This window comes from Dicentrarchus labrax, unplaced genomic scaffold, assembly GCF_905237075.1.
Source record: "Dicentrarchus labrax unplaced genomic scaffold, dlabrax2021, whole genome shotgun sequence".
NCBI lineage: Eukaryota > Metazoa > Chordata > Actinopteri > Moronidae > Dicentrarchus > Dicentrarchus labrax.
This window is the reverse complement of record NW_026136721.1, coordinates 34,405,157-34,423,337: the sequence shown is the minus strand read 5'-3', so window position 1 is coordinate 34,423,337 and position 18,181 is coordinate 34,405,157. Positions and strand designations below refer to the sequence as shown.

General features: G+C 41.6%; 1 protein-coding gene across 1 annotated transcript in view; it reads right to left on the bottom strand.

Moving 5' to 3' along the window:
* arhgap5 (Rho GTPase activating protein 5) overlaps positions 1 to 18,181 on the bottom strand; it is a 59,202-nt gene that overhangs the window by 5,413 nt on the left and 35,608 nt on the right. The window contains exons 4-6 of the mRNA XM_051383750.1: positions 12,430 to 12,507; positions 7,894 to 8,025; positions 3,473 to 3,578 (exon numbers count right to left, since the gene is read on the bottom strand). Of these exons, the coding sequence (XP_051239710.1) occupies positions 3,473 to 3,578; positions 7,894 to 8,025; positions 12,430 to 12,507 (316 nt within the window). The remainder of the gene's footprint in view (positions 1 to 3,472; positions 3,579 to 7,893; positions 8,026 to 12,429; positions 12,508 to 18,181) is intronic.

Below are 18,181 nucleotides of genomic sequence, written 5' to 3'. Positions count from 1 at the left end.
AATCTGCATTGGTTGTGTAGAGTTGTTGTTTAACAGGTGAACTGTTTGGTATGGAAGCTGTATTTTATACGTTTATTGTCATATCGAGGTCTTCCTCTGCTCATTCACTGTACACAGTTAAATATGCAGACATACTGTATCAGGGCTCTCGGGCGGGTCTTTGCCTCTGATTGGCTGTGGTCCTGTTCACCGCGCTAAGTTGTGTGTGTTTAAAAATTGCGCGCAACCTGAGCGCCATAATAGCTGACTAACTGAAACGGAAAAATAAAATAAACACGACAAAACGAGGGAAAATGAAGAGAAGTTTTTTCATTAAGAAAACCAAGCCTACAACCAGCCCTACTACTATAATCCCATCCATCCCCACTACTGAGAGTTCATCCCGTCAAGACACGGAGCTCTCGTCCCTGGTGAGATGCCAAGCCCCGGTCCTTCGGCGACAGCATCAGACTCGGAACCAGATAGAGCCCGGCTCCGAGACCCAAATTAAAAAGGCCAAAATATATTCCTTCAGACAGGACTGGCTGAAACAATTTCCCTGGCTGAGGTACAACAAAGGACGTAACGCAATGCACTGCGTGTACTGTCAGGAGTGCGGTCAGAATATGGCCGGAAATAGTGCATTCGTGAGCGGGTCAACATCATTTCCTATTGAAACTTTAAAAAAACATAACATGTCTAAAAAACACACGATATACCGTGACAATTGTGTAGAGAAAGTGGCCCCTCTCCCAGCTGCATTTGGAAATGTTTTATTTTGCTTAATGTTTTAGTTTGAAATGTTCAATTTCAGCTCAGTGAAGCACTTTAAACACTTAATATATAGCACATAATTGTGCTTCAAATAAAGACAAGCATTTCTGTACACCTTATTCTTGTTTAAAAATCATTCACATTATATGAAAGTTATGGAGAGCGATAAAAAGGTGACCTTATGACGTTAAAGGCGACGCAATGAAAAATTTGGGTGCACCTACATTTTGTGCTGGTGCACGTAAAAAAAAAAATGTTGGGCGCACCAGTGCAACCAATGCAAAAAGTTAGTCTGGAGCCCTGTGTATGTACTGTCATTGTCCGAATTATGGGTAAAACCATGATGACATTAATTCATTCATCAGCATATACAGAATCATTGTATTTACTCCACCTACAAAACAACTATTTCACATCACAGGAGCTCAAACTCTTCACACAAAAACTGTTTCACTTCAATTAAAGTTTTCTTTATGCTTTTGGTCAGAAACAGAGATTTGTAGAGCAATAACATGATAAAAACCTATAATCACAAGTACTGAATTATCAGCCAGCCTTATCAAGATGCAGTGTATTAAAAATAAGACTATAAGCACTGTCAGCCTTCATTAATCGTCTCCTGGCTCAGTGAACAGCCTCAGGGTGTGGACAAACTAGATTTATCACTAAAATTAACACATAAAACTGAAATGATGTTCTCGCAAGTAAACACAATTTTTCAGCTGTTGTGAAGACGGAGCTGCAGCTAAGGAAAGGTGCTGATGTCGTCTTGTCTTACAGGACGCCGACCGGCAGCTCGCTGATGTTTTAAATCAATAACTGATGAAGTGTGACATCACGATTAGGGTGGTGGTTCATCAAATTCTCACAAAGCTAATTAGATTAACGGCAGCTGTCACTGAACATCGTCCAGCTTGTTGGCTGCTGTGTAGAACAGGATGAAGAGAGAGACAGGACTGTTGCTGCGTCATCGGGCTCCGTCCCAGATCTCATTATTTCATCAGTTCAGAAAATACAAACCACAGTCGGATCAGCAGAACCGCAGCTGGGAAACACTCAGCTACAACTCGTAGGAGGAGATTCAGCACAGAGAATTTGTGGCATTCATTGATTTTTTCTTGTATTTGGACATTTCTGTCAGGTACAAACAGATCCAGGACCTGTCGTACGAGTCAAGTACAGATTATCGGACTTTCTCAACGGGGAAAGAACTCACTCGTTTGACTTTTTATTGGCCTCTTTCAGCAGCTTCAGCACTTTCTCTCAGGGTCTTTCTGCAGGTTTGTGTCCAGTATCAACACCAACAGCATCACATCCCTTACACATCATCGCTGTAATATTCTCTCGTCTACAGTGAACATCATTGAAATATAAGATGAGTATATCGCGGTGAATCTGCATTATTAGGATAATTAGGACAATATAACATATTAAAAAGCTGTCTTGCTCGCTTCCGTACAGTCTTGATTTCCTGATTTATTTTTGAATTGTTACAGTTAGCAGCAAGTAGCTTTCCAAAATCCTAAGCCTGTCCCCTTGGCTGAAGGCTTAAACCTGGAAAAACTATGGATTTCAAACCAAAGGAGATGGGGTTACTATCTGTGCTGCAATAAAAAAGAAATGTTTCTCTACTAACTGTATAGTAAGGTGATTCCAGTATGTTTTTGATATCGTGAATCACAACGATTTTCTCCAGGATAACAGTGACATTAAATATACACATCAACCACTGTCTGGTGAATGTCGACGTCTTCTTGACCGCATATTAGCTGTGGACTGTTTTGCTTTACAAAGTTAAATTTACAGCGACTCTTCATATCTGTAACAGTACAGCTCTGAGGCTGAGGACACGTCATTAGCAGCTGTATTATTGATATTAATTTATTGTTTCAGGTCCTTTAATACGACTACTGACAGAACGTTCTTTTTATGTCTGCAGAACTTGAAGCTCTGCTGGGTCAACATCTTGTTTTTCGCCTCTGGTAAAGAAAGGTTGAGTCCTCTCCGCAGTGACCTGGGTCCAGTTGTAACCCACAGCCCTGTTGCTCTATAAATAAACTTGACTTAACAAGACAAACCTAACCAAAAAAAGAGAGAACTCTTTAGGATAAGAGTAGGAAAATGTTCCTGCATGAGGCTGAATGAGAGGATCGATACAACAGTCTCCACTTGTCACTGGTTCTTTAGGTTTAAACTATAACTAGATGGTCAATTTAAGAAGTAATCACTCTGGACGGGACAGAATCAACAACAAAACAAAGGAAAAAAATAAAAACAGAACTGTTTCCTGCACTGGTTAAACACCCAGCGCTGTAATTAGTCTGCTGGATGTTTTAGAGCAACTTAAGCTCACTGTAAATGTTCTCCCTGCTTATATTGTCTGTCAGTATATTTGATCTTCTGCAGGTTTACAAAAAAATAAAGGCACAGTTGAGCTGCCGATGCTCACAACGTGTCGGCTTTTTGTCAGAACTGCCTCGTTCACATGCTGCGACGTGTCAGACGACAGTTTTAAGTCTAAATGAAGCGACCTGCTGCGATGTGTTCACTGTCACCATGGGTATACGTACATTTGAACGTTGTGGCATTTAGCTGCTGCCGGAGCTTCATCCTGAGGATTTAACTCCAACACACACTGCACAGTCATTATGTGTGTTTATCAGTGTGTGTGAAGTGTGTGTGTGGAATGTGTACCTGAGTTGGAGTGTGTGTCTCTTACCTGTTGAGGTGTGTGATGATGTATTTGAAGACCTGGTAGTTGACAGAAGGAAACTTCTTCACAATCTCCCGCAAGACCTGCAGACGCTCCATGTAGTCCACGATTTCTGACACACACACACACACGGGGAGAGAAGACAGAAGGTGTTTTACATTTTACACACACTGTCTCCTGGGAACGGAAATTATACTCTGTGGAAAACAAAAGGATGAGATGCTGCCAGGAGCAACTCCCACGGTACACAGACACACACACACACACACACACACACACACACACACACACACACACACACACACACACACACACACACACACACACACACACACACACACACACAGACACAGACACAGACACAGACACACACACAGCCACAGAGCAGAGAGTAGATGTCTGACAGCATCCTGGAGCTTAAGAGTGTGTGAAACAGGTCATTTTTTGCCGACTAACAAAATAAACACATTTGTGTAGAAGCTGTATGATGAAGCCTCAGAGCCGAACAGACTGGAAATAACACACATAACTCCTCTGCTGAGCTTCTACCCCGATAATATTGATCTTTTTATGGGTTTTTTTCCTGCCGGTTCAGTTCAGTGCAGTCCTTTTAGTTTCCAAGACGGGAAACTGGATTTTCAATCTGGGGGTTTGATGTTCAACCATACCCGTTAGAGGCTACGTCACTTCCAAACCTTTCCCTGATGAAGAAGTCCCAACCTGCTGGACAGGCTGAGCTTGTGTGAAAATATGTTCGCTCTGGTTCTATTTTTGAGGTTAGGACACTTTCTCCATCTCCAAACTCCTAAAATGAGTTGTGTTTCGAGAGAAAGTCGAGACCCAACCCGACTGGAATCTCCAACAAATTCACTCATTAATTATATATAAAAATAAATATATACATGTTTGAAAATCTAATTCTGTCCGAGCCCGAAGTTCTGGGCTCAAACCCGGCAGGTCGTGTCAGGTAAAATCAGGTTGCTCTAGTGAATGGAGGTAAGTCTGGCTATGCACGTGGGAGAACGTACCTTCAGGGCTTTCTGCCAGAAATGACGAGAGAATAATTTATGAGGTTGAGAAGCAGAACATCTTTTATGATCCACAGCACACTTTTTATAAGGAAATCAGGGAGCTGTTGAGAGTTACAAGTAAAGGCTTAGTTCTCAGATCTGACTTTGTTTTTTGTTTGGCTAAAGTGAACAGTTCTTCCTTCCAGGTGTGTTGAATCTGTTAAGTTTTAGGGCCGTCAAGGGTGCAATGGTTGGCTTAATTTATTATCTATTGGTGCTTTTTGAACAGCTCATTACTGTTTTAATCACAAAACGCACAATACGAGCTCCCAGGACACAAATTCATGTCTTCAGATTACTTATTTCATAATGAGAATATATTTCTTTTTCAGTGATAATTAAACTGAGATAGTAATAAGCAAATATAGGGTGTTTTTACTTTATAAATACATTGTATTTATTTACACAGCGCTTTGCATGGTACTCAAATAAAATACATAGGTTAAAAAGGTAGTAAAATAATTCACAGAATTGTCAGATTCCTTTCATATTGACGAACTGAATGTGAATCCTGTGAAACAAATTGTGCCTCTCTCGTATCTCATCTGATTTATCTGATTTCTGGACTGTGTAAAACATGATTTTAGTGGAAAAAATAAGAAAATACAATTGCAACATGATTAGTGATCAGAATAAAATGCTCAAAAAGTCAGGGAGTGAAAACTGGGAATATTTAGTTTGAGAGAAATAAGAGAAACGGTACTGAGGCTGCGGTCCTGACAGTTGAAGCTGGTAGACATGAATACATAGTGGCAGCAAAACAAAAACAAAAACAAACAAACAACTGAAAACACATCCTGCCGTCTTCCTGAGGAAGTAAACCGTCTGTGAAGTTCCTCGATATTCCTCGTCCTCCCGAGAGATTCCCATCGCTTTCCCTCCGGCGAAAAGCTCGTTGGAGCTGAAACGCTGCGCTCAGTTATTAAATATTGAAAGAGCAGATGTGAAATACGAGCGTCTACCTTTGCATTGTCACAACACAGGTACTTTAACCTCCTGACCTCCCTCTCCCTCGCCTCCCTCGCCTCCCTCGCCTGCGTGGAATTCTCTCCAGGATATTCCAGACATTCCAGCAGCAGCGGGAAGCCTTTTATATTTTTAGAATAAAATTTACAGCCGCACATGTGACGGCGCTCAGATTTATTCATCCCCGCATGCAATCAATCATCTTAACGAGGAGCCAACGGGAGCCTTTGACCCTCTGATGGCTGGAAGAGGTCAAAGGTTGTTAATCAATGCCGCCGTATCGCCACATTAACTAGAAATATAACAGAGATAAACAGGTTAGTTTAGTCTGAAGGGAAAACAAAAAACCACAGTTTCTCCGTGTACCCACAATGCAAAGGGTTCAATGAAGTGATAAACTACAAAGGATGAGTTTAGATGAAAATTTAATGACCTCTGCGGCAGGAAAAGAGGCTGCCGCTGCACAAACATAAAATATAGATAAAAGAAAAATAACTGAAAGTAAAAATAGAAAAAGCTTCAATAGAAACTGAATGAACGTGTGAATGACTGAATGAATGACTGAATGAATGAATGAGTTCAAACTGTTCAACATTACACTTTACCAACACATTCATCTCTTTATTCTGTCCAACAACAAAACAACAACTATCATTCACACCTATTCATCCAAAACAACCCATTAAACTCATCCATCACACTACAGTAACTAAGGTAGGTCAAAGCTGAGCCAGGAAGTAGCTCTGCACAGTCTCAATGTCATTTTAAACTGTTTGTATAATACTGCGAACCCACAACCCTCTGTGACCGACTGCAGCTCAACCAGAGTGTTTGCATTGAACATAACGGAAAGATAACAGAACACCGAAGAAGGAAAATGAGTATCAATCTCGCACCCACACAGATTTATCCCCGTGGTCCGAGCGGCGCTCCTGAACCACCGGCTTACATTACAAATAGTTCTGTTTCCCACCATCTGCAGCAGATTCACAAGGTTATTTTTAATGATTCGTATCTGTTGTTTCGCCGTTCGTGTCATCCTCTGCATCACAAACAGGAAGACGGCTCCACCCCGGCAGAGCTTCAGGATAATACGATAATACGATCAAACTCACGGCGCTCTAAACTCTCTTTAAAAGGACCTCATGTACCCATAATCCTCCACTCTGCTCCAACGTGCACAAACACATGGCTTTGACTTTCTTTTGCTCTATTTATTGTTCTTGCTGGCAGGAGAAATGGAGCTTTGCCTACAGCTTCATACATTCCTATATTATTCCCATATGTACGACTAAATTACACAAATAGTAGCAGAAACTTACGGAGAAATTAAAGAGCGTTACCAGTGGAAGTGTACCTGTGCCTCCCTAATTTAAACCTGTGTTATGTTAAGTTATGTGTCCTAATAGAAAAATGGAATCATATTTATTAACAGAAGCCAAAACTAAGACAGTAGATCCTGAGTTGTAAACAGGTCAAATCGACATATTAACATTAGTCTGTGGAGCAAAGTCAGAATCCTCATTTCCTAGTTTACTGCTGCATGAAAACAGCGAGGGGGTCAAAGGTCAAACTGTCACTGTAGCCCCTCTGTAGTCTTGTGATTAGAGGGGAAATCACAGGGGAGAAAGAGAGAGAGAGAGAGAGAGAGAGAGAGAGAGAGAGAGAGAGAGAGAGAAAGGAGGGGATGTGGTGAGAGGAAGAGAGATGAAGAGGCAGAAATTGAAAGCCAGATGAAAAAAAGAAGAGTTCCTGCTATATGTGATTCTTTTTCAAGAGAAGAACCAGCACCACGTCTCTCTCTCTCTCTCTCACTCACTTATTATAAGACACTCATTAAAGTGTGTGTGCGCTCACGTATGAGGTCTTCCTACATTTCTTGTTGTGTAAGCGTGCGTATATATTTGGCTCATTAATCTGCTGTCATCAGCCCGGTGGTTTCAGCACTCAGCATCACTAATATTCACTCACACACACACACACACACACACACACACACACACACAGACAGACAGACACACAGACAGACACACAGACAGACACACAGACAGACACACAGACAGACACACAGACAGACACACAGACACAGAGCAGAGAGTAGATGTCTGACAGCATCCTGGAGCTTAAGAGTGTGTGATGTGACAGAAAGCTGTGTGTGTGCAAACTTAACAAGACTCCTGCAGCATTGAAGACAACAGCTACAACAGTCGAGAGGTTAAAAGTGTGTGTGTGTTTATCTGTAGCTCCCAGCTATTGTGTGTATATGCCTGCATGTTTCAGAATAAATTACTTCTAAGAACTTAAAAAGGTCTAATGAAATTTTAAAAAAAAGTGTGTTTCTCCTGGGCCCAGCAGGTATCGGGTATCTCAGGTGTTTCTGTGTATTCTTACTTGCGGCCTCCACCAGCTCCGGGTGCAGACTGTAGGGGATCAGAGGGTCGGGCAGGTCGGCAAAGAAAGCCTTCAGCGCTCCGGCAGCAGCGTTCACCGCCACGTCCATCACCACAAAGTCGATGCTGTGATCTACAAAGGGAGAGAGAGAGAGTTTGATTTTCAACCGGCGGTAGCAGCTTCACAGACTCCAGACACATATTTCATGTTTTCATATCTGTTGTTTCGCTGCAGCTTCAGCTCTAGTTTGTTTCATCCTCTGCATCACAAACAGAGCAAACAGGAAAACGGCTCCACCCAGGCAGGGCTTCGGGATGATATGATCAAACTCACAGTGCTCAGAAATCTCTCTACAGGACTTCATGTTCCCACAATCCTCCACTTTAACACTCAACATGCACAAACACATGGTAATGACTTTCTTTTGCTCTATTTATTGTTCTTGCTAGCAGGAGAAATGGAGCTTTTCTTTCAAGGAAATTCCTAAATTCCTATATTATTCCTATAATTAGTACCAAATGACATAATAACAGATCCTTGAAACAAAGCTTTAACAGTGTAAATACGGTATTTTACTGTATTTCCATTCCAAGTTATCTGGATTATGTGAAAGAAAAAGGAGCGAGAACAAGAAGAACTCTGCCACCCTTTCTCAAACTGAATAAATAACATGGGGATAGACATTTCCTACAAAATATGAGCACACAGAACAACACCACTAAACATAAATATTACTCTAACTATTCACTTCATATTGAGCAAATCCTAATTTTTTTAATACATTTTCATACATTAAATCAAATTTAAGAAGCGATATTCCCCAAACAAAGAGTTTGGTGCTCTACATGCTGAAATGGGCGGATGGATTAAACTCATGCTGACAGTAATTTAATAAAAAAATCATCAAAATCCAACAGAAACTTTTCAAAATACTGAAACTAACCAGCCTACACAGCCACTGTGGACCGGCTCAGTCTGATGATTAATAACAAAGTGTTTATCTGAAAAAGAGTGTTTAATATTTTCAGAACTGGAGCTTTCCATGGGGTTAACTCAGCTGACAACACAAAGCTTTTGTCAGAGGAAAAAACGTTTTACTTTATATCAAACCAAACCACGTCCCCACTGATTAATTAAACTAAATCAAAAAGTGGACTTTCTTTCAGCCTAGTGAGACGTGTCCATCCCAAAACACAACTTTAGACAGAGCCGAGTGACAGCTGGTACTGGAGGAGTCTGATGTCAGACGTTGGAAGGTCAGAACAGACGGAAGAAAGTCCTGCACATCTCTTTCATGAGACAGGTGCGTAGGAGTGGGATGAGTAGATGAAAACGTTGCAAAGATAAAGTCCTGCACACTGTTTAACTTGCAATGGAACATTTATTCTACCTCATCAGGCTCAAAGGTACCAACACGGAGAAAATACAAAAGAGGGAGGAGAACTTGTCACAAATACATTTTGTTCCAATGGCTTATAAATAAATAAACTTAAACAGGGCTCTGGCTTCAGCAATTAGACTGGCTCTTTTAGTTTTGGGGTCGATATGAACATCAAACAGCACAACCCTTGTGCTCATCATGGCACACTCTTGGGCCCTCCTCAAAGCACCACAACTGAACCCACTTTGGGAACCGCTGACAAAGACATCAACTCTATATAATTTATCTTAACAATAAACGTTTTAATTATTCAATAATAAATACATTTCAATAACAATTGTCCAATAATCACTGACAGTCGAAAGGCAGACGACCCAGTGTTCCCCTCTCTATAGGAAAGCCCTTTAGGATCAAGTTAAACTTGAGCAGCAGAGTCTCAGAGCTGCGTTTGATAACCCACGTTGATTCATTCAGATATGGGACTTTTCCCGGGTCAACGCTTCAGTCTGAAAGGATATCAAAGGAGCTTGTGAGTATTTGTGTTGCAGCAGCGAGGCTCACAGCTGAGCTTTGTGTCTGAGCAGCAGAACAGAGCTCCTCTCTGATCACAGCTAACAGAGGTTATCATCAGCCTGTCTGCAGGCACAGAGGCCTGAGTGTTTCTCTGATGGAGCAGCAGGGCTCCGGCAGAATACACGTCCAGTTCAAACATCCATTTTTCTGCTCTGTTGTTCCTGCAGAGAGAGGAGGGAAGCTCCAGAACCATCGCTCAAGTTTGACTTGACTTTTCTGTTTGGAAAAGTTTTCAAAGCGAGCAGGTCAGGTCATCTCCTAAGTCTGGAGCTGGAGATCAAACTGGTGTCAGCTTTCTCATTAACCTCCAGGAAAAATACTGCACAAGGACGGCTCAGAAAAAAAAAATCACCCGTCAGTTACCAGAGATACGGGCTGAAAAATAAATATATATCACTTCCTGTTTTGACATGCTGACGGCCAAATGACGACGGGAAGGAGGAGAAAGAGGGAGGAGAGAGGGGAAAGAGAAAGAGGACAGAGCCCTGAGGTAACACGACAGCTGTCACGCTGCATCTGAAAGACTGCCAACACACACACACACACACACACACACACACACACACACACACACACACACACACACACACACACACACACACACACACACACACACACACACACACCAGAAATACTCTCAAGGAAATAAAGAGGAGGGGAGGCAGTGAGGAGAGAGATATAAACAACAGGAAATGCAGAAATAAAAAGAGGACAGAAGGACGGAGGAGCATGGAGACAAAATGAGGATATTAGAGGAACGAGGGAAGTAAAAAGGAGGAGGAGGAGACAATCAAAGAGGAGGTGTTGTTTAATGGAGTGTAAACAACCAACAAATGCTGCTTCAGCCCAAAACTGTAAACGAAGCAAAACCGCAGCAACCTCTGAATCCCAGAGGAAAAACAGCGTAACTCCCCGAGCAGATTCATGTAAATCTTCAACTATTTCCATAAAAATGCATCCAGCTTATTTAGTGGAAGTAGCCGGTAGCTGGCAGCCCACCATCCCCTCCTACTGACAGAGGAGCTAATTGGCTGTAATGGTGCTTTTCACACACGAGCTGCAGCTGAGGAAGGAGGGCGGTGGGATAACTGTACAGAGTCTAAACAGAAATATACAACCTGACAAAGTCGCCTACGGCAAGTCATGAGGGGGAGGCCTACAGGGAGTAACACAGAGTTTATTTAAGATGTCCGGGAACAGCAGGTTGACACGGTGCACAACCTAAACCACAGCAACTCTAATCTCTCACAGTTACAGCAGCGTTTGACTTTGTTTTCTTATTAAAGAACTGACATTAGGTGACATTTAGTTGTCAACACTTAAAGATCCACAGGAAGAAGAAAAAGACACCAGAAGATTGAATGTAAAGCATTTTGCATGCATTAATCGCCTTATATTACCAATATGTAACGTAACTTAAAAACTGGAACCTGGGACTTTTCTGATTTCTGTCTAAAAGGATTCGGGACAAGTTTGCTGGGAAAATCTACAGCATGTGACATTTCTGCACACTCTTTGAGTACCAGTGTTGAGTTACAGTGTGCAACACTAGTTAACATTAGTGTGGAGTCAACATCAACGAACGACCAGCACCCGCCACAACACAACCTCAAAACATTACTGCAAAGCATGTAAAATAGAATGTGATATTGTGTTTCTAGCGTTTTAACTAACGCAGATATATTGCTAGCTAACTAAAATACAGTCTTGAAAGAATTCATCCAGACTTGCACGACTGATCCGAGTGGCTTTGCTGTTCGAACGTTGCTTTTCATACATTAGCTTGATTGCTCGGTAACATTATCACTAGCAAAATACTGTCCGAGTATCACTGGATTCCCTCTGATACTAAAGAACATCTAAACATGATGATTAGGCAAGATCAGATGATTTAAGGGGCTTAATATAATTTATAATATATAATTTATGGATTAATATGTTTAACTCCTGCTTGTGTATGACGTCTGCATGTTCCAGTATGACTGACACTGAGACTGAGGGTGTGTCATTTGTTTTTTTGGTGTATTTCTCATTATTAATAATAATTAGCCATTATTATGTAATGACTTCTGAGATGCCCTATTTATTTGAACAGTGTTGCCACAAACTGATTAACATTAGACTGACCAGCTCGTCTCAGTCCACAGTCACCACCTGGCTGTAAAATGAGCGACACTGCTGAGCGTGTGCGGGTGATTTCTGCCTGTGGCGACTTTATTTACACTAACAGCCGGTTTGGCTGCTCACCAGCGCTCGTGTGCAGGTTCCACTCGGCTCTGCAGGGCATGTGTTTCTCTTTAAGCACTTCTGCTGCGTGGTGAGATTTGGAATCGGTTTTCTCTGTGGGTTAAATTTATTGCACGCATCACACAAACGCCACTCGATTAGTAACATGTTTTCCGAGGAACTCCTGAGTTCTTCAAACGTTCATGGGAAAATAACTTAGAATCACGGCCTGTGAAAATAAGGAGAACCACCGGCCTCTGTGCTTTGAAAGTCCAGGGACACATGTGCTCCTTCTTCGGGTTTCTAGGTAGCTGAATATGTATTTATGTGTGCAAGTGTGGGTTTGATTAGTTTACCTTGATCAAACTGTTTCTGGATGTTGTCCTGGTCCGTCTTGTTCCCGCTGACGCGATACAGGCCTTCTGTCGTCAGACCTGCAAACACAAACGACATTCAGTTCAGTAACAGCTCTGATAGACTTCATTCATGTGGAATTGAATTTAAAGTGTGTTAAAGTGTTGAATTTAAACACATGGGCCAACAGGATGTGTAATTGGTTTCAGCTTATGTGGTTTTCTGTAACCACATTCTGAGATTTCATTTTGGCTTTCATGCCATATATTCCAGAAACATCTCAGAAGTTTCTCTTTCTAGGGATTAACAGCCTCTGAAACTCACTGTTTCATGAATAATTTGGGCCTTTTCTCAATAAAGTCTGGATCATTTCTGGTTTCCGGTGCACAGCGCAGTAGTCAAGACCACCTCTATCGAGTTTTAGACGAGACCGAGAACCAGGACTAAGATGAGTCCAAATGAGAGAAACAGATTCAAGACCAAGATAGTGGCGGCCACCCACACATCAACATCACAATCCATGTAGAGTAAAGAATGAGCTTCATAGCTACAAATAATAAGCTTTTAATCATGCATGAAAGGTAAAGAATACAGCAGAGAAAAGAAGAAAGTTATTAAATGAGAAGGCAAAGACAGAGGCAGCAAACCAGCTCCAATTTTCTTTTTCAAATTAATATAGTAGATATTGTTTTATTTCACAATCGTAGTATTAAAGTCTTTCCATCTCCCAGTTCTCTTGTGATAGTTTAGCCATTTACTTTGCAATTAAGTTACATTTGATATGTTTATCTTTTTTTATTCCATTTTAGCAAATTTTTGTTTTAATATCTATGTGCACCAAATCTACAACCATCTATGAGTAAGTATGAGCCTTTATGTTTGCTGCAGCCATAAATATCCATTGTTATTTGTTAGCTTGTTAACAAATATTGCATTGTGCGTCAGGTAGGCGTAATCATTTTCTGCCTACACCATTTTAGTCATTACTACAATCTGTTGTGTCTGACGTGTGCCTGTTTAAGCACTCTGTTACAGTTTCTGTTTGCAGTATTAAATGATTCTTCTCTGCAGGTCTCCACAAATAACATGATGGCATCTGGTCCAACACAGAGCAGTGGTTTGCCTCAACAACACGACAGTTTCTCCAGCATGTTCATTCATAATTCAACAGCAAAAAGGCTGTGAAACAATACCAACCATTACTCATTCAAAAGAGGAAACTCCAACCTGAAGCTGACACTTTGTCGACATCAACGTTAACAGATGAACAGTAAATAACAAACAATTTAGTTATTTTGTGTTTGAGCCTTCAGCTGGTCCGAGAGCAGCATTTGTTAGCGTCTCCGACCGTAAATATCGCAGCCAGCTGGCACCTGACAGCTGATCTCAAACCAGCACATATGGAGACAAGAGTGTCTTAATTACGACTATAATGTGTGTTCTGGCAGAAGGGATGAGCACAAAACACACACACCCTCACACACTCCATACAGGTTGCAGTTCTGCTCTGTCGCTGCTGCAAGGTCATCCACGCTGCAGTATACATGCCTGTGTGTGTGTGTGTGTGTGTGTGTGTGTGTGTGTGTGTGTGTGTGTGTGTGCAGATGCAGTTAAGCAGAGACAGTATTATGTAAATTCAGCTTTAATGGATTCAAGTAAATCGTGTCAAGTGTGAGCAACTGTGGGAGAGTGTGTGTTCATTGGTGTGTGTGTGTGTGTGTGTGTGTGTGTGTGTGTGTGTGTGTGGTGTGCGCGTGCGTGTTGACTCAGGTGTGTGAGAGAACACTTCGTCTTAGCTCTTAAGGTAACAGAACAGAAATCTGAGGAAAGCAGCGTCTTTTGTGTTTGCTTAATGACCTCAGTCTAATCAGCAACCCACTCGACCCAATTTGTTTAGGGGTGTGTGTGTGTGTGTGTGTGTGTGTGTGTGTGTGTGTGTGTGTGTGTGTGTGTGTGTGTGTGTGTGTGTGTGCAGTGCCTAACGCAGTCAGCAGAATACACAAGCACAGGAAACAGAGTGGGTGGAAAGCCTTAAATGTGTTCTGTTGCTGTATATTTAATATGTTTAGATGACTGTATTTGTGAGGACCGACTCCGCAGCGAACAACTCGAAGCTTCCACCGTCCGCCGCCCGATGACACACTGATATCAGATAAATTACATGGTAGAGAAAACGCCTTGTTCAAATGTCTGAACTCATCCGAAACCTCTGAGTCACAGTTGTGCAACTTAAACTCTGCTTGTTCCCGATCTGTTTTCTTCACACTGAGCACACAGTGAGTTCACAGTTTCACGTTTCATAGCAAACTGAACATGGTGACGTCGACCACAGGCCACAAAGGCAGACAGCGAGAAGCTCGATGGTGAGGAGGAATTTTAATGGTTGTGGTCACAAACTAAACTGAAAGTGGCTCAAAATGAAATACTGGCTGTGGTATTTACTAAGGTTAGAATACGGTTTATACTGACACTAATTGAGCTGATTCTGCCCGTTATAGACAATGCTCTTAACTGACAGAAGCCACGGCCCCACTCGCATCAAGCAGCACAGAGCAGATAGCACAGGCAGGATGTCAGACACAGAAACAGCATACAGAGTCAATTCTCAGACTCCAGATCGAATTTCACGCTACATCAACACTGTGGCACCGGACCAGAAGTCCATCAGTCAGAGGCAGGTTGGACGAGATTTTAAGCAGAGAAACAATCCTTTTTAAGGACTAAGTACACAGGTAGTGGTGGCAGGAAACACACTGAGAACTCTCTGCTTCTGAGACGCTATCGGTGGGATTGGAAGACGCACGTACCCAAGACCTTTTAAACCCACTATGAAAGAGCCCAACTGATACTATATTGGTGCTATTCCACTTCAAAGATTCACTATATTGGTCCCCATATTGGTAATAGGTGACTTTTTCCCCTCTAAAGTTTGTATAAGTAAACTGGAAGACCCTGCAGACATCCTGTTAATGTTGTCCATCATGAGGACAGTGTAAGCAGTAAAGACAATGAAGATATCAGTTCCATCTAATCTGATATTTGAATGCTGAATGTGCAGCTGTCCTCTGTAATACTGTGTTGTACTTGAATGTGTTTTTATGTGAGACACCGTGAAGTCTAATCTAATCTAATGAACTATTCTAAAGCATTATCTAAAACTAATCTTGGTACTTGGTAAACAGCTCATTTCCAGTGGGGTTACAAATAAAAGTCCAACTGATAAAGTCATCACAAACGGATATTTCTATCAAATTCCCTTTCTCTCCGGAGATAGCAGCCCATTATTTAATCGACCTTTCACTGACCAGCTTGGGAAACACATCACATTAAGGAAGTCATTTTATTTTTATTCTAACACACGTCGATCTATAACAATCGGCTGATAATTATTTTTCAATGTTTCCCAATTCATCCATTCATCGCTCATTCATCTCTGACCTTAAAATGACCCCGACTCTGACAAAAATGTCACCGCCCTGAACATCTCTGTGTCCTTGTGAGGACATTTGATTCTCAACAGGATGACACACACACACACACACACACACACACACACACACACACACACACACACACACACACACAAAAAAAAAAAAAAAAAAAAAAAAACACAGCAGACCTGAGGGGAAGGAAATTAACAGTGCAGCTCATGTTTGCATGTTGGGATCTGATAAGACTCGTCCTGCTGTGATGTGATCTAATATCCTGATGTACGCACACACCCACAGTTACAGTATCACAGTTCCTCTCATCACACTCTCTCACTATCTCTATCTGTCTATTTCTATCTTATCTCAAAGCTGTTTCACTGCCTCTGCCACTACCTGTCTGTCTGTCTGTCTGCCTGCCTGCCTATTGGACACTTGCCACAGATGTTTTATTGCCGTGACAACCATCTGCAGTGGGAGGAGACAGGAAGCTAGTTCAATAAGTGAAAGTCAGTCATTGGCTATTTTTAACTCTCTTTTTTTTTTTTTTACCAGGCAGGGACACACACACACACACGTATGAGTGTGTGTTATTTTCTTTCATCGTCAGCACTGACACTGATGAATGGTCCTCAGTTCGAGGCCTGTTTTTATCAAGCAACTCTAAACTCTACCTGCAGATGAAAGCTATATAAACTATATAATGTGGATGATGATAACTCATACATTAACCTGAGCATCCACTGTACACTTTGGGGCCCGTCTCTGACCCCGTCATCGGAGTTGGAGCGAATTTCAGCTTCAACAGCCGTCGGACCTTCGGGTGAATTCCTGAGATCTCAGACATTTTGATCAGCTGATGTCAGGCTCTCACACAGTTGAACAGTCGATTCCCCAAAGTCTGCTTTTAATTCTCACTGCGCCTACAGATGTTCCGATAACATTTTTTCCTTCCTTGTTATTTTCTAAGAAGCCTACGCTACAAAACCATAAATCATGACATTGATATCCTGGGGAAAATCATGGCGAATGGGATGCTGCAGCAATTTTGTAGTCGATACCACCACCGAGTTTTAGCTGATACCTGCTCAAAGTGACAAAGAAAAGGAAAATACAGAGGCTGGTTGAGCTGTGGATGTTTCCTCCTCCTCCTATCACAGCCAATATGAACATGACAAAGGTATAACTGCTTTTTTTAGAAGCGGCAAACAAACTTCTACCTGCCCTGGAGGTTTCAAACTAAACTTTATTGACAATTGTCGACAGCTAGAAAGGGTCTGTTTCATTTCTCTATTAGCTGGGAGGGTCACCTGCTTTGGGTGGGTGTGGCTCTGAGAAAGGTAAAGACTGCCCTTCTGCGGCTTCCTACGGCACAAGCCTTCAGCCCTCTTCCTTTATTTGGTTTGCTGCAACACCCACACACGTCAGTTAAATAAATAGCTTTTTTTTAAACTGATATATCTGTGTGTGGCCTCCCTTTCTGTTGCCAGCCCTGAGCCAGTTGGTAACGGTGTTAATCACGATTATGAAATTTATTTTTCTGCGTTGTAAAAACAAAAACCTTTTTACTGACTGTTGTGAAAACCAGATTAAATGTTCAAACACAGAGTTGATGTGTTCAATAATGAAACAAAGATGCACAAAAAAAATGTGAGTGATTTCTATAAAAATAAATAACTCCCACATTGTTCAACACATACAGAGACTGATTGTTGTGATAACTGCAAACACTGTTCATGCCCTGAGGAAAAGATCCAAACACATGCTCTAAAAACAGTCCCTACTGTTGTTCAGGGATTCATTCAAAGAGATGTGAACACTGAAAGCAGAACTAAACTGCTTTTGTCAAACCAACATCTGCGTTACTGTGTAAGGTGACCCTTGTCCTGGGCTATTTGATAATGACTCATCACACTGAGGTGTTTACTCGTCCCTATAAAGAGACAAACTGAGTCCAAACATCCAACTGTTAAACATGTTATTCCCATTAAGATAATGACTTTAAGGTGTTGACGTGACAGGCTCGACGGATAATCAGATTAAAGTAGCTGAACACGTAAACACAGTCTGTGTTTACACGGCGGTGTTGTGAACAGTTCAACAGATTTATTTTCAGAACAGCTACAGGAACGGGAAATCATTTATAACCAGATCTAAGAATTATCAAGTTGACAATGTTTTATTCACCATATCACGTTATCAACCTGCCATTGTATTTTGTCCTTGTTGGATCCTACTAATACAAAGCCTGATATATCTTATTCCTCTGTGCCACAGAGCTCCATTGTTGTGTAAAAACTATTAAAAACACATCAATGAGCCACAC